Source organism: Nicotiana tomentosiformis, chromosome 5 (genome assembly GCF_000390325.3).
Source record: "Nicotiana tomentosiformis chromosome 5, ASM39032v3, whole genome shotgun sequence".
Taxonomy (NCBI): domain Eukaryota; kingdom Viridiplantae; phylum Streptophyta; class Magnoliopsida; order Solanales; family Solanaceae; genus Nicotiana; species Nicotiana tomentosiformis.
This window is the reverse complement of record NC_090816.1, coordinates 110,196,906-110,220,169: the sequence shown is the minus strand read 5'-3', so window position 1 is coordinate 110,220,169 and position 23,264 is coordinate 110,196,906. Positions and strand designations below refer to the sequence as shown.

The 23,264-nt window shown below is 39.5% G+C and overlaps 1 protein-coding gene across 1 annotated transcript; it reads left to right on the top strand.

Moving 5' to 3' along the window:
* The first annotated feature begins 4,964 nt into the window (after positions 1–4,964).
* LOC104088251 (monothiol glutaredoxin-S1-like) lies at positions 4,965–5,273 on the top strand. The gene has a single exon (XM_009592899.4). It carries the CDS (start codon positions 4,965–4,967, stop codon positions 5,271–5,273), a length of 309 nt encoding a protein of 102 aa, XP_009591194.1.
* The last annotated feature ends 17,991 nt before the right edge of the window (positions 5,274–23,264 follow it).

The window sequence follows — 23,264 nt, the reverse complement described above, 5'->3', positions numbered from 1 at the left end:
TAAGTTGCTCGCCTTGCGAGGAAGTCCCTATTCCTCATATTCCACACTTATAGCGATGAAAGTTTTTAGTAGGAAGCCCGTATACCTTCCCCCATTTTGGACCGCCAACAGACTCCAACTATATTCTTTCAGCATCCTCGTCCGAAGGTTGGGTTGGCTCACCCGATTCACTAGCTGGATGACTACGGATGAATTCCTCCACGTTACTTTGGTAGCGACCCTATATTATTTTAAATTAAATCAGTATTTCAAGTTTTTTATAAAAGTAAATTATAATACTTAAATAAAATTGAAAGCTTACATATGCAGTCGAGGCCCGGTTCTCGACCCACCTATCTTGATCCCCCTCTTTCTTCTTCTTCACAATATGTGTCTCCTTGAATAACTCATCATGACTCATTGGACGCCCATACTTCTTTTCCTGAAAATAAATTAATTTAGTTAATAAACATAATAGATATACTTAGAAAAGTAAAATAATTTAAGTAATTACGTACTAATCTTCTTTTTATTGTCCCTAGGCTGATCGCACCTCCAGTGTGCAAGAAGCCTCCCTTCTCGGATGCGCGAGCTTTCTTTCCTTTTTCGCTCCTCTCTAAGAACTCTGCGGTAAGCCATTGCCTTTGCAAATCATTCCACAAATTCTCAAGTAACCAGCTTAAAAGTTCAATTCATATCCAAAAGGTCCAATTCATATCTTAAAAGTTCAATTCATATCCTAAAAGTTCAATTCACAAGAACAAATCCTAAAAATTAAAATTACAATTCATATCCTACGAGTTTAAACATAAACTAACTAAACTAAAGAAATTCAACCCATACCCTAAACTAAACTAATTCATAACTAATTGACTAATTAAAAAAATTAATTAGTTAATAAAACTAATTAACAAAACTAATTAAAACAAGACCTAAACCCTAATCCTCAATAAAATGCAATGTTCGAATAATTGAAACACTAATCAATTGAAACTAATTCATAACTAATTAACAAAACCTAGAAATAATAAATAAATGGGTTGTAATTCAAACCTAGAATTTTTAGGTGATGGAGAAGGAGAGGGGCGGCAGTGGCAGTGGCAGCGGCGACGGCAACGGCGACAGTGAGGGTGAGGGCTGGACGGCGAGGGGGAGGGCTGGGAGAAGGAAAGAGGGGAAGGTTTAGAGTGAAGAGGGAAAAATTTCAGAGAAATGGGGGTTTTTCCCCTTTTTCACTTCTCTGATTTTAGAATTACCGACCAAAGTTGGTCGGTACATTAAGTGCTGACCGTTTGACTAAAAACCGACCAACTTTGGTCGGTTTTTTTTTTTAAAAAAAATTTAAATTCTTTTTTTTTGTGTGTTTTTTTCCTTAAAATATTATAAACTATAAAAAAAATATTATAACTACAAGCATTTATTTTATTTAACTATGCAATTATTATAAATAATTATAAACTATAAGCATAATCTTTATAAATAATTATATTAACTATTTAATTTTAATAAATTATAATAACATCTATCTAAGTAAATTTTCTAAGTTATAATTAAGTATTTGAGTAATTTCTCACACACACACATACACTATATTATAATTGATGCTAATAACTTCTTTTTTCATTCGTTCATCACTAATAATGCATGACATAGATTAATCGATATATAGGTCGAGACGTTTTGATGAATCATCGATTAATATTCATCAATACATCTAAGTAAGTTATAAGTCGATGAATCAATTTACAAATAGATATATTTGATGATAAAGTATATATACTAATTAGTATCTTCCCAAGTCTATCCCTAAAAGAACCCGACCCTGTAGTCCTAGCGCTTCATGTTCTTATATATATATATATATATATATATATATATATATATATATATATATATATATATATATATATATACACACACACATACAAACACACTTCACTGTAATACTTTAACTATATATATAGCTTGTTATAGTATATGTTAGTGTGTATATATATAGCTTGTTAAAGTGTGACCATGTTTGACCTATTAATTTAACTCGTTTACTTAATACTAATATCTTCTTTCGTTTATTTAATTTGTGATCCATATATATATATATATGTCACAGATGTTTAGTATTAATTCTTTTTTTTTCATTCATTCATCACTAATAATACATGGCATAGCTAGATTAATCGATATAAGTCGAGATGTTTTGTTTTTACTATTAGTCGATATAGGTCAAACGTTTTGTTTTTAATATTCATCGATGCATCTAAGTAAGTTATAAGTCGATGAATCAATTTACAAATAGCATGTTATACATAGTATATGTTAGTGTATTAATTATTTGTATTACAAAAGTGTTAACAAATTACATTTATATTATTTAGATAGTAAATATAAAAGTAATTCGAAAGTTTGATCAATGTTGACGTAATAACCGACCAACTTTGGTCGGTTATTTTACAGAAAATAACAATTACCGACCAAAGTTGGTCGGTAAATACTTCCCCTACATTAACCGACCAACGTTGATCGATAATTTTAAATATAAATTCTTAAATATTATAAAATATTTTAAATAATAAAATAATTATTAAAATTTAAAAAATTGGATCAAGATTACCGACCAACGTTGGTCGGTAATCCAAAATTTTCTTGTCTGACCAGCTTGGTCAATTCGTTGACCAATTTACCGACCAACGTTGGTCGGTATTTAGTTTTAAAAAAATGTAAATATTTTTTTTTCCCAGTTTTCGTCCAACCTGGACGGTGTTTGGTCGCTTTTTTTGACCGACCAACGTTGGTCGGAAATAGTTGGTCGGTTTTTAGCAGATTTTTAGTAGTGTATGCGCGCACATCCATCTCAACATCCTCATTTTAGCCACCTTCATCTTTTGGACATGGGAGTTCTTGATCGGCCAACACTCTGCCCCATACAATATAGTCGATCTGACCACCGCTCTATAGAACATACCTTTAAGTTTTGGTCGCGTATTCTTATTACACAAAATACCAGAAGCGAGCCTCCATTTCATCCACCCCGCCTTAATATAATGTGTAACATTCTCGTCAATTTCTCCATTACCTTGTATAACTCACCCAAGGTATTTAAAATTTTCTCTCCTAGGGATGACTTGAGAATCAAGCCTCACATCTTCGTCAACTACCTGAGTCGCACCACTAAACTTGCACTTCAAGTATTATGTCTTGGTCCTGCTCAACTTGAAACTATTAGACTTCAGAGTCTGCCTCCAAACCTCAAACCTCTCGTTAACACCGCCTCGCATCTCGTCAATCAGTACAATGTCATTTACAAATAACATGCGCCACGGCACCTCCCCATAAATGTGGCGTGTCAGTGCGTCGATCGCCAAGGCAAATAGAAATGGGCTGAGGGTTGACCCCTAGTGCAATCCCATCATAACTGGGAAGTGTTCTGAGTCCCCTCACACTGTCCTCACTCGAGTTTTAGATCTATCATACATGTCCTTAATAGCCATAATGTATGCAACAGGAACATCTCAAGCCTGCAAACATCCCCACAGAACCTTCCTTGGTACTTTATCGTAAGCCTTCTCTAAGTCGATGAACATTATATGTAAATCCTTCACCCTCCCCATATACTGCTCCATCAACCTCCTAACAAAATGAATAGCTTCAATAGTCGAACGTCCCGGCATAAATTCGAATTGGTTTCACAAATAGTCACAATCCTCAACCTCAGCTACACACCTTCTCCCAAACTTTCATAGTATGGCTTAATGACTTGATGCCCCGGTAGTTGTTGCAACTTTGAATATCACCCTTGTTCTTATACAATGGGATCATCGTACTCTATCTCCATTCTTCGAGCATATTCTTCGTCCTAAAAATGATATTAAATAATCCAGTGAGACATTCCAAGCCCGCCCTATCCATGGCCTCCTCAACCTCCTCGACTCTTATACGCCTACAATACCCAAAATTCTGATGACTCTCGCAGTGCTCTAAGTAACCTAGTTCAATGTTCCCATTCCACTCTTTGTTCAAGAGTTTATGAAAGTAAGTCTGCCATCTTCGTCGAATAAGTTGCTCATCCAACAAAACTCTGCCTTCCTCGTCCTTGATGCACTTCACTTGGTCCAGGCCGCGAGCTTTCCTTTCTCGCACCTTGGCTAGCCTATACAACTTCTTATCCCCTTCTTTGCCTTCAAGTTCTTTATACGTGCGTTCAAACGCGGCAGTCTTGGCCGCTATAACCGCTAATTTTGCGTCCTTCTTAGCCATCTTATACCGCTCCCTATTCGTCATCTTCTCCTCCTCGTCCACACTCTCCCGAAACTTCAGAGATGATGCTTTCTTGGCTTTCACTTTGCCTTGGACCTCGGTACTCCACCACCAATCCCCTTTGCCGTATTCATTTAAAAATTAGGCATTATTTTGTTGATTAATTTAGTACTTTAATGCTTCATTTCGGTTACTATATATATAATTTTTGTCCCTTATAAGTTATAAATAAAATCATATTCTGTACGTTTAAACCACATGCATGAGTTAGTTTAATACTAAATATAGTCAATCATTTTTAACAGATTTTACAACTTACTCTGACCACTGGCCGTTCCTTTCATCTCATGATCTTGAGACTAGATTTTTGCATTTAATCCTATATGCTTTTAATCGTTTTCTGGAATATTTTAAAGGTAAAGAAATCCTCTCTAAGTACTTTCAACATGAGGAAATTTTTCAGCAGCTCGTGGTTCCAGTTAGACAAACAAATCACATCTTTATAATTATCCAAAAATCAAGAATAATTTGGAGTGGATACTCAATCTTTTCCACTGTTTGGTAAAATTATAACTATATAACTACATAAAGTCAAGCTTCTTGACATTCAAACTTATAGCTACTCTTTCCAAAAGCTTTATTTCAAGAACCATATACAACTCTTGCTTCGATTTTCTTCACAACCATTCAGTATCTAAAACTCACTGCTCGGCTAATCAGGATTTGCAACAATGGATACACTGATGACATTGGCGTCCGAAAGCCCGGTTGTGATATTCAGCAAAGACACTTGTTGCATTTCTTACAGTATTGAAATCCTAATCAGAGGTTTTGGTGCAAATCCAACAGTGTACAAGATTGATGAACTTCCGAATGGTAAAAAAGTAGAGAGAGCTTTGCTTGAAATGGGATGCAAGCCAAGTACACCAACTACATTCATTGGAAAGGAACTTGTTGGTGGATCTAATGAAGTCATTAGTCTCAACATTAGGGGAAAGTTAAAGGATTTGCTCATCAAAGCTAATGCTATATGGATATGAAATACCAACTATAGGTATAGAGTCTATTGAGCTTCCAGGATACTATTATTTTGTATGTTCTTTTCTTTGCTGTAATGAATAATATCTACCTTATGTGTCTTGGGTTGTGAAGTTTAAGAATATAAAATGTGACGATCCAGTTTGCATAAGCCGTGATGGCACCTAACATATCCCATGTCTGACAAACCAAAACACGATAATCCCTCAAAGTGCAAGCCTAAACGACATATGGTAAAAGTATAAAGCATATAAATAACATGGTTAGTCTGAAAATCTAGTCGAAAACAACTAACACAACTGAATAACCAAAAGAAACTCCAAGCTACCACGGACTAGTGCATGCAGCTCACCTCTGTAGACAACCAGTGATCGGAGACAATTTATGCCAAGGATACCTCCTTGTTTAGTAGCACTAAACTAGTTATACTATTATGATGTTTAATATTAATAAAGAAAAGATCTTTACCATGCAAGTAATCACCATACAATATCAAAATATTTTACTACTTAATATATGTAAATAATATTTTTTTTATAAATGATAATAGACTCCAACTTACATACAACTAAGTAATGTGAATAGATTGAGGCCGTTTACACTAAATTTTAGAGTTAATACCCTAAACCCCGTTAAACTGACGTTTTTGTCACTTTTCTATTTAAATTATTTGGTGTCCCCAAAACCCCTCTAAACTATATTGTCCTTCATGTTTAAACTCCATCATTACTTATATGACATAATGTGTGTAATAACCCGTTTGAGAGCGCGTGATAGCTGGAAAAAACTACTAAAGTGGCCCACGTGACAGAATATAGTGGCTAATTAGCCTAACCCCTCTTTCGAATTGGTTTTTAAAATTTTCTCCTTATTTCCTTTATATCTACTTTTCTTCCTTATTTTTTCACCATTCTTCCTTATTTTTTCACCTTTCTTCTTTTTTTTCACCTTCTTCTTTTTTTTCACCTTCTTCTTTATTTTGCACCTTTTTTCTTCAATTCTCCTTATGGGTTTCCTCTAAAAAAAATTCTTCCTCTGGTGTTTCCTCTAAAATAATTTATTCTCTTTCTTGTTTTAGTCTTCTTTCATATCTTACACACATTGTTAATAAAACACTCTGTTGACCAGAACGGTTTTGGTTTAGATGATTGACAAAGGAACACATGTATGAACCAGGTCCATGGACAGTGTACATAGGTGACAGACAGAATCAAGCAAAAGGCATGCACGTGAAAGGGATAAATATAAGTGGTTATTTCCGATAATCCCTGAATGAAAATGTTGCATAATTGATAAGGAGCAAGACTCTTTAGTTGAAGAGAACTCTATCCAAGATAAGGGAATAGTTAGAAGTTGAAGTTGAAGATAACTCTATTCAAGATAAGGGAATAGTTAGAAGTTGAAATTGACTAGAACTCTTCCACCAAGGAAGAGTAAAGCATTTGAACTCTAGTTAATATTTATTTACTAACCCTATAAATATCAGTGTTGTTTTCTTTTACATCTAACACACAAATACAGAAGTGAAAGCATGAATTGAGAGCAAAATAGCAAGGTATTTTGTGAGCAATTCTTGTGAGCTTCAAGAGTGTGATCCTGAAGTTACACGAACCAGATTGAAGAACTAATTCCATAAAAAGTTTTATGTATAGTTCAATGTCTAGTCGGCGTTTTGAGTTGTACCTTTCAGCTTTCTTAGAAGCAAATTGTAGTAGGTACCTAAGTTGTATTATTCAAGTTAGAGAACTTGAAATAGTCACAATAGCCTGTGGCGTGTTGCTACAAGGGTTAGAGTTAATCCTTAGGTTTGCAAGAGGTTGTAAACTCTATTTGTGTTGTTCAAGTTAGAGTTAACTTGAAGCAGTCGCAACAGCCTGTGGCTAGTTGCTACAAGGGTTAGAGCTAATCCTTAGGTTTGCAAGAGTTTGTAAATTTTGTTGTTGGCTTAGAGTTGTAGTGAAGTGTTTGGGAAAAATCCTATTGGGTAGTAGGTCGTGGTTTTTTCACCTTTTGAGCCAGGTATTTTTCACATAAAAATCCTTGTGTGCTTTACTTTCTGCATTATTTATTCTGCAATTATAGTGTAAGGAATGCATAGAAGAACCATGTCCTTTAATAATTCAGTGTACGAGAAAATTGGGTACCACACAAATCACCCTCCTCTTGTGTGATATTGAAGTATAAAATATCAATTTGTATCAGAGCAGGTTATCCTTGAAGAGGCTAACACATTAGGAAAATATCAAAATGAGTGCACTACCTGAAAACTGTAAAGAGCAATCTACCAGTAGGCCACCACTATCCAAAGATCACTATTATTCTTTATGGAAGGAGATGAGAAGAGATAACTTGTAGATGACTGATGGGTGCTTCAAATGTAGTAAAAAGAACCACATGATCACGAACTGTCCTATATGGGAAGTCGAGTGGAAAAAGAGAGATCTAAAAGAAGAAACAGAAAGAAGGAACATGTTCATGATAAAAAGAAATAGAATAAAGGGCCATCCAAAGCAATGGTTGCTGCTTAGAAGATAATTCAGACGAGGACATTGATGATGATGATGATGCGGAATAAGCTCTTATAGCAATTCAAGAATTTGAAGATGAACTTGATGAAGAATCTGAGATAAGTTTTTTGGATCTAAAAGATAAAATTAAATTTCTTTCTATAGATAGACTATCAGAATTGTTGCTAACTTTAATTGATGAATCTAAGAATATAAGTTCTGAAAAAGAACAATTGTCAAAGGAGTGTATCATTTTGAAAGCAAAGTGCAAAAACCTGGAACTTAGGGCTTGTGAAACTGAAAATGAAAATATTGTGTTGAAGAACCAGGTTCATGCACTTGACACATCTATTCTAGAACTTAGATATGAACATATGAAATTGAAGTTAAGAGCAGGTAAAGAAATAGCTAGTGACATACAACTCTCACTAGAAAAGGATCTAGGAAAGGTAAAAGATGAGCTATATAAAAGGGATGAACTCGTAAAAGCCTTGAAAGAGGACTTGACTAAGGTTAAGCATGATCTAGATAGAACATATAAATGGAACTAGTCCTCTTATGTACTTTCATGGCTATAAGAACACCATAGTAGCAACAGAAGGGGACTTGGCTTTAGGAACTCTACACCTAAACGGGATCCCAAAAGCAAGTACATCACACTCCTTGAGAGTAAAATTTTCACACATTGTGATAACACTGGTCACTATAAGAGTACATGCACTGCAAAAGAAAAGATAAGTCAAAAGAACAAAAATTTTGTTCTAGGAAAAAATAAGCTGCCAAGTTGGGCTAAAAAGAATTTGATTCATCCTTTTTGCTTATAGAAAGGGACCCAAACTAGTTTGGGTTCTTACGACTAACCCCTGGTTTCCTTTTGCAGGTCCAAATGATGGAGAGAAGCCAAATATGATACATGGATAGTGGCTGCTCAAAGCAGATGATAGGAGGCAAGAAACAATTCCTTTCACTTGAGGACTTTAAAGGAGGTAGTGTCTCCTTTGGAAATAGAAAGAAAGGTAAGATCATTGGAGTTGGAAAGTCTTGCAGGGAAGAAGAATGAACTCACTTGCTTGAGTGTCATGGACAGTGATCCCCTCATTTGTCAAAGAGACTTGTGCATGCTAGTCTAAGTCAACTTAACAAGTTCGTCTCCAAGGACTTAGTGATAGGGCTGCCTAACATTAAGTTCAAAGAAGATAAAGTTTGTGAGACTTGTGCAAGGGGGAAGCATGTAAAATCTTCTTTCAAAAGTAAGAAAATAATGAGTACTACAAGGTTTATGGAATTTGTCCATATGAATCTGTGTGGACCAATGTGGACAATGAGCAAAGATGGTAAGATATATGTTATGGTGCTTGTTGATGATTACTCTAAATTTACTTGAAAACCGATTTTAAGATCTAAAGATGAAGCATTTGACATGTTCACTTCATTTGTTAGAAACACTCAAAAAAAAACTAGGTTATCAACTTGCATCAATTAGTTCTGATCATGGTACTGAGTTCAAGAATGCTAAATTTTCTAAATTTTGTGATGAGCGTGGCATAGATCATAATTTTTCTGCTCCTAGAACTCCACAACAAAATAGAGTAGTTGAAAGAAAGAATAAGACTTTGGAAGAAATCGCTAGGACTATGCTACTTGCTAGTAAATTGCATTAAAGCTTCTGGGCAGAAGTTGTGAACACTACATGCTATATCATAAATAGGTGCATGAGTAGACCTCTTATTGAGAAGACTCCCTATAAGTTACTTAATGGGAGAAAACCAAATATATCCCACCTTAGGGAATTTGGATGCAGATGATTTGTGCACAATAATGGAAAAAACTCCCTAGGTAAGTTTGATCCTAGAAGTGATAAGGGGAGGTATTCCTGGGATATTCTTCACTTAGTAAAGCTTATAAGATTGTCACGATTCAAAATCCTAATCTGTCGTGATGGCGCCTATTGTGGTACTAGAAAAGCCGGCATTTCAAAATACTCCCAACAATTTTAATAGAAAATAATTAAAGTAGTTAAAAACAATGAAAGTTCTCGTAAAACAGGATAGAAACCCAAAACACAACGCGGAAGTTCCCAACTATCAGGGTGTCACAGAGTACATGAGCATCTATATATTACAAGTCTGGAAAATACTGTCTATGATAGTCTGAAACTAAATACAATAAGTGGAAAGATAGGGAAGGAGAGACAAGGTCTGCGAAACGCCAGGCAACTACCTTGGAATCTCCCAAAAGATCAACTATGCGATGAAATCAACACCCACCATGTCCGGAAATACCTGAATTTGCACACGAAGTGCAGGGTATAGCGTGAGTACAACCAACTCAAAAAGTAACAATACTAAATAAAAAACTAAAACTAGTGACGAGCTTCACAACTAAAGTTCAATTACAGTAATTTCAAAATAGTAAGGTAGGTATGCTTTCAAGTTCGACAATTAAGGCCAAAACAGTAATTCATGTCAAGTTCAACTGAAACAGAAGATAATATCTCTCGAAAAATTCAAGACAGTGATATATGACAGCTGAAGTGCAACAATAATGAAGTCAATGCATCCTCTCGGAGCAACAGTCACTTAGTCCTCCTATTTACTCCAACCTCACAATCACGCTTTCTTCACACTCACTCTTTCCTCTTAATCAATCAACACTCAGCACTCGCGCTTAGTAGGTACCTGCGCTCACTGGGGTGTGTGTACAGACTCCGGAGGGGCTCCTTCAGCCCAAGCGCTATAACAAGCCAATCATGGCATATATCAGTGAAACATGCTGCGGCGTGCAACCCGATCCCATAAACATCATCATAATCAGGCCCTCGACCTCACTCAGTCATCAACCTCTCCAGTCTCTCGGGCTCTCAGAAATCATGATAAGCAGCCCAAACAAAAATAATATGATGCATCAATGATGAACAATAGAGAGTGAGATGTAATATACAAGTAAAATTGTGACTGAGTACAAAATAATAATTTAGCAGATAATTCAACATGTACACGACCTTTGTGAGTCCCTACAGTACCAACACATAATCTAAACATGAGTGCTAACATGATTTGTGGTTCAATTTCTCTAATACATGGAGAATGTACTGATAACAACAGATTACTCAACTACACAGTTCCATGGAATTTGACCAAGTCATAATTCCTACGGTGCACGCCCACATGCCCGTCACCTAGCATGTGTGTCACCTCAAAACCAAATACATGACATGTAATACGGGGTTTCGTACCCTCAAAACCAAATTTAGAACTGTTACTTACCTAATCCGAGCTAATCTCTACTCCAACACACTCTTGCCTCACTAAACGGCCTCTGAATGCCTCGAATCTAGCCATAAACAATTCAATATAATCAATACGGGCTAAAGTAATCAACTCCATAAAAAAATGCTAAGCTATTAATCAAAATCAAAAATCGACTCAAAAGCCGGCCCCCGGGACTACATCTAGAAATTTGATAAAAGTCAAAAAACCCGAAAGCTCATTCAACAACGAGTCTAACCATACCAAATTTATCAAAATCCGATACCAAATCGTCACCCAAATCTCCAAATCAAACTCTCCAAATCCTTAGCCTCAAACTCCCAATTTACACCTCAAATACACACCAATTAGGTGGGAAAATCAATGGGGAAGAAAGATTATTGATCAAAAATGAGCACAAGGGACTTACCTCAAAAATCTCCTCGAAAACCTTCTCAAGATTCCAAAATCGTGAACCCTTATTTTAATAATCTGCCCGGCACTTCCGCTTCTATGGGAACTTAACCGATTCTACGGCGTCGCAGAAGCGACATCACACATTCATCTGCGGCTCATTCCGCTCTTGCGGTCCCCCACTCTGCTTCCGCGGACACGCTTTTGCGAGAACCTAAGCCACCTCTGCGGACCAAGCCCATCTGCCCAGTTACTCTTCTGCGGTTCCCTTTCCGTATCTGCGGTCACGCAGATGCGGAACTCCATATCGCACCTGCGCGCCTTCTGCTTCTGCGCACCTCTCACCGTACATGCGGCCATGCAGGTGAGGAAAACTCCTCACACCTGCGACCACCTGCACACTCCCCTCCAACTCGCACCTGCACAAGCCAGCCCGCACCTGCGATCAATGCTTCGCAGGTGCGGTTACACCATCAGAGGTCCAACTTCAACAATCACTCAACTTCAATTTTTAATCCGTTAACCATCCAGAATCAACTCGAGGCCCTCGGGACCTCAACTAAACATGCCAACAAGTCCCAAAACCTCATACTAACTTAGTAGAGCCGTCAAATCACATCCAACAACTTCAAAAATACGAATCGCACCCCAATTCAAGCATATTGAAACTAAAGACATTCAACTTCTACAAACGACGCCGAAACCTATCAAAACATGTTCGATTGACCCCAAATTTAACACACAAGTCACATTTGACATTACAGACATAATCCAACTTCCGGAATCGGAGTCCGACCCCGATATAAAAAAGTCCAATCCCAGTCAAACTTTCCAAAAATTCCAACTTTCGCCATTTCAAGCCTAATTCCACTATGGACATCCAAATCACAATCCGGACACGCTCCCAAGTCCAAAATCACCCAAAAGAGCTAACAGAACCATCAAAACTCCATTCGGAGCCATTTACGCATAGATCAACATCTGGTCAATCATTTCAACTTAAGCTTTCAACCTTGAGACTAAGTGTCTCATTTCATTATGAAATCACTCAGGACCCGAACCGACAACCCTAGAAAGTGACATAACAGCTATAAAGTATACAATGAGCAGTAAATGAGGGAACGGGGCTACAACTCTCAAAATAACCGGTCGGGTCGTTATATCTTCCCCCTCTTAAACAAACGTTCATCCTCGAACGGGTCTAAAAATATACCTGGAGTCTCAAATAGGTATGGATATCTGCTCCGCATCTCCTGCTCGGTCTCCCAAGTAGCCTCCTAAACTGGCTGACCTCTCCACTGCACCTTCACCAAAGCTATGTCATTTGATCTCAACTTTCGAACCTGCCGATCCAAAATGGCCACTGGCTCCACATCATAAGTCAGATCACCATCCAACTTAACTATTCTGAAATCCAAAATATGATATGGATCGCTGACATACTTCCGGAGCATAGAAACATGAATTACTGGATGAACACTCGACAAACTAGGTGGAAAGGCAAGCTTGTAAACCACATCTCCAATCCTCTGAAGTACCTCAAACGACCCAATATACCGAGGGCTCAACTGGCCCTTCTTCCCGAACCTCATAACACCCTTCATGGGTGAAACCTTGAACAAAACCTTCTCCCCAACCATGTAAGCAACATCACGGACCTTCCTATCGGCATAACTCTTCTGTCTAGATTATGCGATACGAAGCCGATCCTTAATCAATTTAACCTTGTCCAAAGCATCCTGAACCAAGTCAGTACACAATAGCCTAGCCTCACCCGACTCAAACTAACCCATCGAAAATCTACACCGTCTCCCACACAAAGCCTCATACGGAGCCATCTAAATGCTCGACTGGTAGCTGTTATTGTAGGCAAACTCCGTGAGCGGCAGAAACTGATCCCATGAACCCCCAAAATCAATGACACAAACGTGTAGCTTGTCCTTCAATATCTGAATAGTGCGCTCGTACTGTCCGTCCGTCTGAGGGTGAAATGCTGTGCTCAACTTAATCTGGGTATCCAACTCTCACTGCACGGCTCTCCAAAACTACGATGTAAACTATGTGCCCTGATCTGAAATGATGGACACTGGCACGCCGTGGAGGCGGACAATTTCTCGAATGTAAATATCAGTCAACTACTCCGAAGAATAAGTAGTCCCAACTAGAATTAAGTGCCCGGACTTGGTCAGTGGATCCACAATCATCCAAATAGAATCGAACTTCCTCGATGTCCGTGGGAGTCCAACTACAAAATCCATAGTGATCTGCTCTCATTTCCACTCTGGAATCTCTAACCTCTTAAGCAATACGCCCGGTCTCTGATGCTCATATTTTACCTGCCGACAATTGAGGCACCGAGCTACAAACTCCACTATATCCTTCTTCATTATTCTCCACCAATAATGTTGCCTCAAGTCCTGATACATCTTCACGACACCCAAATGAATAGAATACCGTGAACGGTGGGCCTTCTTAAGAAACAACTCACGTAGCCCATCCGCATTAGGCATACAAATCCGACCACGCATCCTCAATACCCCATCATCTCAATAGTAACATCTCTTGCATCACCATGCTGAACCGTGTCCTTAAGGACAAGAAAATGGGGATCATCATACTGGCCCTCTCTAATGCGATCATATAAGGAAGACCGAGAAATCACACAAGCTAGAACCCGACTGGGCTCCGAGACATCTAATCTCACGACCTGAACATCAACTGCATAAGGTCTCTCACCAACAAGAATGAATGCAAGGCTACCCATAGTCACCGCCTTTCTACTCAAGGCATCGACCACCACATTGGCCTTCCCGGGATGATACAGAATAGTGATATCATAGTCCTTTAGCAGCTCCAACCATCTCCGCTGCCTCAAATTTAGATCCTTATATTTGAACAAGTGCTGGAGACTCCGATGATCTGTAAACACCTCACAAGACACACTATAGAGATAATGACTCCAAATCTTCAATGTATGAATGATTGTAGCTAACTCCAAATAATGAAGATGATAGTTCTTCTCATGGGGCTTCAACTGACGTGAAGCATAAGCAATCACTCTACCATCCTACATCAAGACACATCTAATACCGATCCGAGAAGCATCATAATACACAGTATAAGAACCAGAAGTTGAAGGTAAAACTAGAACTGGAGTTGTGGTCAAGGTGGTCTTGAGCTTCTGAAAGCTCTCCTCACACTCATCCGTCCACCTGAAAATAGCACCCTTTTGGGTCAATTTGGTCAAAGGTGATGTGATAGACGAGAAACCCTCCACGAAACGACGATAATTATCGGCCAAGTCAAGAAAGCTCTAAATTTCTGTAGTTGAGGACGGTCTGGGACAACTCTGAACCGCTTCTATCTTCTTCAGATCCATCTGAATCCCCTCACTGGACACCACGTGCCCTAAGAACGCCACTGAACTAAGCCAAAACTCACATTTGGAGAACTTAGTATAAAGTTTCTCCTCCCTCAACCACTACAACACAATACTCAAATGCCAGGCATGCTCTTCCTGGCTACGAGAGTACACCAAGATATCATCAATGAACACTATGACAAACGAGTCAAGATAAGGTTGAAATACATTATGCATCAGATGCATGAATGTTGCTGGGACGTTTGTCAGCCCAAAGGACATCACGAGGAACTCATAATGACCATAACGGGTCCTGAATGCTGCCTTTAGAAAATCCAAGGCCCGAATCTTCAACTGGTGATACCCAGACCTCAAGTCAATATTAGAGAACACCCTCACTCCCTGAAGCTGGTCAAATAGATCATCAATGCGTGGAAAAGGATACTTGTTCTTGATTGTAACTTTGTTCAACTGCCTGTAATCAATGCACATCCGCATAGTACCATCTTTCTTCACAAATAGAACCGGTGCACCCCAAGGCGACACACTAGGCATAATAAACCCCCTATGAAGAAGTTCCTGAAGCCGCTCCTTCAATTCCTTCAACTCAGCTGGTGTCATACGATACGGTGGAATAGAAATGGGCTGAGTGCCCGGTACCAAGTCAATACCGAAATCAATATCCCTATCAGGCGGCATGCCCGGCAAGTCTGTAGGAAACACATCCAAAAATCTCGCACCACCGGTACAGAATCAATAGTAGGAGTATCAGCACCAACTTCCATCACAAAGGCCAAATAAGATAAATGACCTTCCTAACCACCTGCTGGGCCTTCAAATTTGAGATCACTCAATTGGGAACATAGTCTAGAGAACCTCTCCACTCAATCCTTGGCAACCCCGACATCTCCAACGTCACTGTCTTAGCGTGACAATCCATAACAATATGACATGGAGACAACCAATCCATACCCAAGATCACGTCGAAGTTCACCATACTAAGCAATAAAATATCAACTCTACTCTCCAATCCCACAATAGTCACTAAACATGACCGATATATAAAGTCCACAACAATAGTATCGCCCACTGGCGTAGATACATGAACAGATGAAACTAAGGACTCATGGGGCATGTTTAGATAATGAGCAATATACGATGATACATACGAATAAGTGGAACTAGGGTCAAATAGTACAGAGGCATCCATGTGGCATACTGAGACCATACATGCAATCATTGCATCAGAAGCAACAACATCCGGCCTGGTAGGAATAGTATAGAATCGGGTCTGGCTTCCACCTGATCAGCCTCCCCCTCTTGGGCGACCCCTAGCTGACTGAGCCCCACCCCGAGCTGGCTGGGCAGGTGCTGAAGTAACTGGCACTGAAATCATAGCATGACTCCTCTGCTTCACTGGGCCTCCCGGGCGACGAGGACACTGCCTCCACATATGCCCAAACTCCCCGCTCTTGAAGAAACTCCCCGTTGCTGGTAGTGGTGGGGACTGAATCGGGCCCCAAGAACCAGAATAACTGCCAGAAGCACTCGGTGCAGATGAACCCTAAACTGAAAGAGCACGGGACAAACTCAGGACTGGAAGGGCACTGAGAGATGACTAACCCTGATGAGTACTTTATGAACCTTGGCTGGATGATGCACCACAGTGAACTGGACGAGTTGTCTGAGCGTGCCTATAAGGACGACCCCTGTCGTGGTAGAACTGACCTCCAGAAGGAATACAACTAAAACCAACCGATCCACGAGGCCTCTTAGCCTCCCTCTCTCCATGCTCCTGGTTGCGGACCATCTCTATCTACCAATCAATGTGAACCACCTTGTCAAAAGTAGAACCAAACACCCTCTCCCGAGTCATAACAACCGCAACTGATGTGTGAGGCCATCTATAAACCTCTTAATCATCTCCCTATCAGTGAGAACCAACCAAACTATGTGACGAGCTAACTTCGAAAAGCTCATCTCGTACTGGGTCACATACATGCCATCCTAACGAAGCTGCTCAAACTGTCTACGCAGTTCCTCCCTGTAAGACTGTAGTACGAACTTCTCCAAGAAGAGAACAGAGAAATCCTGCCATGTAAGTGGTGCTGCACCGACTATCCTGCGCCTCTCATAAGCCTCTCACCATTTGAAGGCAGAACCAATAAACTGAAAAGTAGTGAACAAGACTCCACTGGTCGCCAGAATACCCGCAGTGCGAAGAATCCGCTAGCAGTTATCCAAGAAACCCTGGGCATCCTCTTACTCAGTATCACTAAATGATGGAGGGTGAAGTCTCCCAAATCTCTTAAGTCTCCTCTGCTCATCATCAGTCATAACGGGGACCACAGGGGCCTGAGTAGCTGCAGCCGGCAGGGCTAGTAGTACCCCCGGTGTTTGAAGTCCCTACATCACCTGCTCTGGAGTACGGGCAGCGGGGGTATGAGTACCTCCCCTGGCCTGAGAATGGCTGGTGCAGCCTGAGTAGAAGCCACCTGAGAAAGGCCCGGCCCGTGCAAACAGTCAAAATCTAAGCCAAAGCCTCCTGAAGGCCTGGAATCACAATGGGCACAGCTGGTGCCTAAGCTGGCCCTACTGGCTCATCCGCAACTGGAACCTGCTCCTGAACTTGGGCAACTAGTGGATCGGTAGGTGCTACCCTGGCTGTTGTACGAGCTGCACCTCTGCCCTACAGCGACCTCGGCCTCTCATGGCCCTATCTGGTCGTACGGGTGGCTGTCCATCCTGACCGGTAGCATGTGTCCTCACCATCTGTGAGAGAATAGAATACAGAAGTTTAGTTACCGGAATTAACAAATCCGCACGATAAGAATACAAGAATGTTAAGTTTCTTAAGTGTTCGATAGCCTCTCGAAGATAAGTACAGACGTCTATATACCGATCCGCAATACTCTATTAAACTTGCTCATGACCCGTGAGACCTATGTAACCTAGGCTCTGATACCAACTTGTCATGACCAAAAATACTAACCTGTCGTGATGGCGCCTATCGTGGTACTAGGAAAGCCGATATTTCAAAATACTCCCAATACTTTTAACAAAAAATAATTAAAGAAGTTTAAAACAATGAAAGTTCTCATAAATTGGGATAGAAACCCAAAACACAACGCGGAAGTTCCCAACTATCGGGGTATCACAAAGTACCTGGGCATCTATACATCACAAGTCTAGAAAGTACTGTCAATGATAGTCTGAAACTAAATACAATAAGCGGACAGATAGGGTAGGAGAGACAAGGTCTGCGAAACGCAGGGCAGCTACCTTGGAAACTCCCAAAAGATCAACTTTGTGATGAAATCAACACCCACCGTGTCCGAAAACACCTGGATCTACACACGAAGTGCAGGGTGTAGCATGAGTATAACCAACTCAGTAAGTAACAATACTAAATAAAGAACTAAAAGTAGTGACGAGCTTCACAACTAAAGTTAAATTACAGTAATTTCAACATAGTAAGGTAGGCATGCTTTCAAGTTTGACAATTAAGGCCAAAACGGTAATTCATGTCAAGTTCAACTAAAACAGACGATAATATCTCTCGAAAATTTCAAGACATTGATATATGACAGCTGAAGTGCAACAATAATGAAGTCAATGCATCCTCTCAGAGCAACAGTCACTCAGTCCTCGCATTTACTCCAACCTCACAATCACTCTTTCCTCACAGTCACGCATTCCTCTCAATCACTCAATACTCAGCACTCGGCACTCGCACTCAGTAGGTACCTGTGCTTACTATGGGTGTGTACAGAGTCCGGAGGGGCTCCTTCAGCCCAAGCACTATAACAAGCCAATCATGGCATATATCAGTGAAACATGATGCGGCGTGCAATCCGATCCCATAAACATCATCATAATCAGGCCCTCGGCCTCACTCAGCCATAAACTCCTCCAGTCTCTCGGGCTCTCAGAAATCACGATAAGTAGCCCAAACAACAACAATATGATGCATCAATGATGAACAATAGAGACTGAGATGTAATATATAAGTAAAATTGTGACTGAGTACAAAACAACAATTTAGCAGATAATTCAACATGTACACGACCTCTGTGGGTCTCTACAGTACCAACACATAATCTAAACATGATTGCTAACATGATTTGTGGTTCAATTTGTCTGATACATGGAGAATGTACAGATAACAACAGATTACTCAACTACATAGTTCCATGGAATTTGACTTAGTTACAATTCCTACGGTGCACGCCAACACACCCGTCACCTAGCATGTGAGTCACCTCAAAACCAAATACATGACACGTAATACGGGATTTCGTACCCTCAGAACCATATTTAGAACTTTTACTTACCTCAATCCGAGTAAATATCTACTCCAACACACTCTTGCCTCGCGAAACGGCCTCTGAATACCTCGAATCTAGCCATAAACAATTCAATATAATTAATACGGGCTAAAGGAATCAACTCCACAAGAAAATGTTAAGCTATTAATCAAAATCAAAAATTGACTCAAAAGTCGCCCCCAGGCCCACATCTCGAAATTCATTAAAAGTCACTAAACCCGAAAGCCCATTCAACCACGAGTCTAACCATATCAAATTTATCAAAATCTGACACTAACTCATCACCCAAATACTCAAAATAAACTCTCCAAATCCCTAGCCTCAAACTCCCAATTTACACCTCAAATACACACCAATTAGGTGGAAAAATCAATGGACAAGCTAGGTTATTGATAAAAACAAATGAGCACAAGGGACTTATCTCAAGAATCCGCTTGAAACCCTCTCTAGAATCGTGCCAGCCCGTGTTTCAAGTGTTTGAACTGAAGCCAAAATCGCAAACCCTTATTTAAATAATCTGCCTAGCACTTCCGCTTCTGCGGCGTCACAGAAGCGACATCACACATGCATTTGTGGCTCATTCCGCTCATGTGGTCCCTCACTCTGCTTCCGCAGACTCGCTTTTGTGAGAACCCAAGCCACCTCTGCGGACCAAGCCCAGTTCCGCTTCTGTGATTCCCCTGCCGCATCTGCGGTCATGCAGATGCGCAACTCCCCATCGCACCAACGCGCCTTCCGCTTCTACGCACCTCTCACCGTACCTACGGCCATGCAGGTGTGGAAAACTCCTCGCACCTGAGACCATAAGAATACTCCTCTCCAACTCGCACCTGCGCAAGCCAACCCGCACTTGCGAGCTCGCACCTGCGATCAAAGCTCCGCAAGTGCAGTTACACCAGAAGAGGTCCAACTTCAGCAATCACTCAACTTCAACTTTTGATCCGTAAACCATCCAGAATCAACCCGAGGCCCATGGGGCTTCAACCAAACATACCAACAAGTCCTAAAACCTCATACGAACTTAGTCGAGCCCTCAAATCACATCGAACAACTTCAAAAATACGAATCGCATCCCAATTCAAGCCTATTGAATCTAAGGAAATTCAACTTCTATAAACGAGGCTGAAACGTATCAAAACACGTCCGATTTACCCCAAAATTTTCACATAAGTCACAATTGACATTACAGACCTACTCCAACTTCCGTAATAGGAATCCAACCACGATATCAAAAAGTCCACTCTCGATCAAACTTTCCAAAAATTCCAACTTTCGCCATTTCAAGCCTAATTCTACTACGGACTTCGAAATCACCATCCGGACACGATCCTAAGTCTAAAATTACCCAACGGAGCTAACGGAACCATCAAAACTTTATTTTGGAGTCGTTTACTCATAGATCAGCATCCGGTCAATCATTTCAACTTAAACTTTTAACCTTGAGACTAAATGTCTCATTTCATTCTAAAATTACTTCGGACCCAAACCAACTACCCCGACAAGTCACATAACAGCTATAAAGTATAAAATAAGAATTAAATGTGTGAATGGGGGCTACAACTCTCAAAATGATCGGATGGGTCATTACAAAGATTTATAACAAAAGAACTATGTGTGTAGAAGAAAGTGTACATGCTATTTTTTTTATTAAACTAACATTGAGAGGCAGGAGCAAGATAATTAAGCAATTGGGCTGGTAAGAAACTCAAATGAAACTACAACCCATCCTGAAGCTGCACCAGATGAAGGAACAAGTGATGGAACAAGTCCTTCCACCCAGGGCAACCTAACAGGGGGAACTAAACAGAGAGGAACTGATCCTCAAACCTTGAGGGAACCTATCCATGAACCTGTTTCTTAGCAACAGAGCATTAAAGGACATTTAGGGCAAACCAGTTGGTTGTGAAACCTTACAAGTATCAAAGTTCTCATCCCATTGGGAACATAATCACTAATCCAACCTCTATAATCAAAACCAGATCTTCTTTCAAGAACCTCTGTAGTTTTGATGCTTTTTTTTATCTCTTATTGAACCTAAAAATATTTCTGAGGCTTTGCAGGATGTATACTAGGTGAATGCAATGCAAGATGAACTCAACTAATTTGAGATAAGTCTGAGTTTGGCATCTGGTACCAAGACCCAAGGACATATCAGTAATTAGCACTAAATGGGTCTTCAAAAAAAAACTTGATAAAGATGGAACAGTTACAATGAACAAGGCAAGATTAGTGGTTCAAGGATATAGTCAAGAGGAAGGCATAGACTATGATGAGACTTTTGCTCAGGTTACAAGATTGGAAGCAATTAGACTCCTTATAGCCTTTTCTCCTTACATGAAATTCACTCTCCATCAGATGGATGTCAAGAGTGCCTTCCTCAATGGCTATCTAAAGGAAGAGGTGTTTGCCAAGCAACCTCCTGGCTTTGAAATCAAGGAATGTCCTGATCATGTGTACAAGTTTGACAGGCACTTTATGGGCTCAAGAAGGCTCTAAGAGCATGGTATGAAAGACTGCCTAAATTCTTGCTTGAGCATGGTTACAAGAAAGGTAAAATTGACAATACTTTATTTTTGAAAGAAGGTAAAGACCTCTTTGTAGTTCAGATAAATGTTGATGATATACTCTTTGGAGCAACTACAAATAGTTTAAGTAAAGAATTTGCTAAGCCAATGGGGAGTGAATTTGAAATGAGTATGATGGGTGAGCTTAATTTATTTTTAGGCTTATAAATTAAACAAAATTCAAATGGAACTATGATCCATTAGTAGAAGTATGTGAAGAAGTTGCTTAAAAGGTTTAAAATGAAAAATTCCAAAGAAATTGACACTCTTATAGCAACAACAACAAAATTGGATATAGATGAACATGGTTCATCTGTTGATCAGAAGATGTATAGGGGAATGATTGCCTCTTTGTTATTTCTCACTGCTAGTAGACCTGACATTGTTTTTAGTGTAGGCCTTTGTGCTAGATTTTAGGCAAATCCAAAAGAGTCTCACTTGAATGCTATCAAGATGGTCTTGAGATACCTAGAAGGCACCACTGATCTTTGCTTATGGTATCCAAAAGATAGTAATTTCAAATTAGTGGGATATGCTGATGCTAATTATGCATGTTTTCTTGTAGATAGAAAGTGCACTTCAGGTATGGCACACTTTCTTGGCTCATGTCTTGGGTCTTGGGACACCAAAAAGCAAAATTCTGTGGCCTTGTCTACTGCTGAAGCTGAGTATATGGCTGCTACCTCATGTTGTGCTCAATTGTTTGTATTAAGCAGCAATTAATAGACTTTGAAATTGATATATGTTGTATCCCTATCGTCTATGATAACAGTAGTACAATTCATATGACCAAGAACCCGGTTCATCACAAAATAACTAAGCACATAGATGTTAGGCATCATTTTTTGAGGTACAACTTTGAGAAGGGTTTGATCACTTTGGAATTTTGTACTAATAATAAGAAAATAGCTAACATCTTTACAAAAGCTTTGAGTAAAGATCACTTTGAAAGGAACATGTTACAATTACGGATGATTAAGATCATCTAAAAGAAACCGGTTCTAACTCAATGATTGGTTAGCTAATTTGTGAATTTTATAAATAATTAGATTAGATATTGCTCAGTCTCATACTTTTATTAGTATACTCTTATGCCATGTGCTAAAATTTCTCATTGATGTCTAATGATATTACTCTTATTTTCTTGAAAAATATTAGTCTTACACAAGAGAACTTTCAGTGAAATACCTGGTTCATCAAGCTTATAAGATATGTATTCTACACTATGCATAATTTGAAATATCTGAATATGGATCATGATCTAAAAAGAGTCTCACTTCATCCCAAAATCCTTTTGAACCAATCAAATACAAACAAATCAGTTTTACCCCTAAACCCACACGCCATAATTGCCAAGATTTTTGGGGAAGAGTCCGATGTCTTTTCAAACTACAACTCCCAAGATGTAAAGACTTCTAACCTCCCAAAAGATAGTGTTACACACTAAACCTTTTCCCTCTTTAAATTTATATGACCTTACTTTTTTATCTCCAATTTTTCTTAAAGACCAAAATCTCCAAAACCTCAAAACTCTCTCCATTTCTCTCAAGTATCTGAACTGATCAAATGGA

What these genes read in the sequence shown, in the direction of transcription:
- LOC104088251 (XM_009592899.4), top strand. Translation starts at nt 4,965, where the DNA reads ATGGATACACTGATGACATTGGCGTCCGAAAGCCCGGTTGTGATATTC.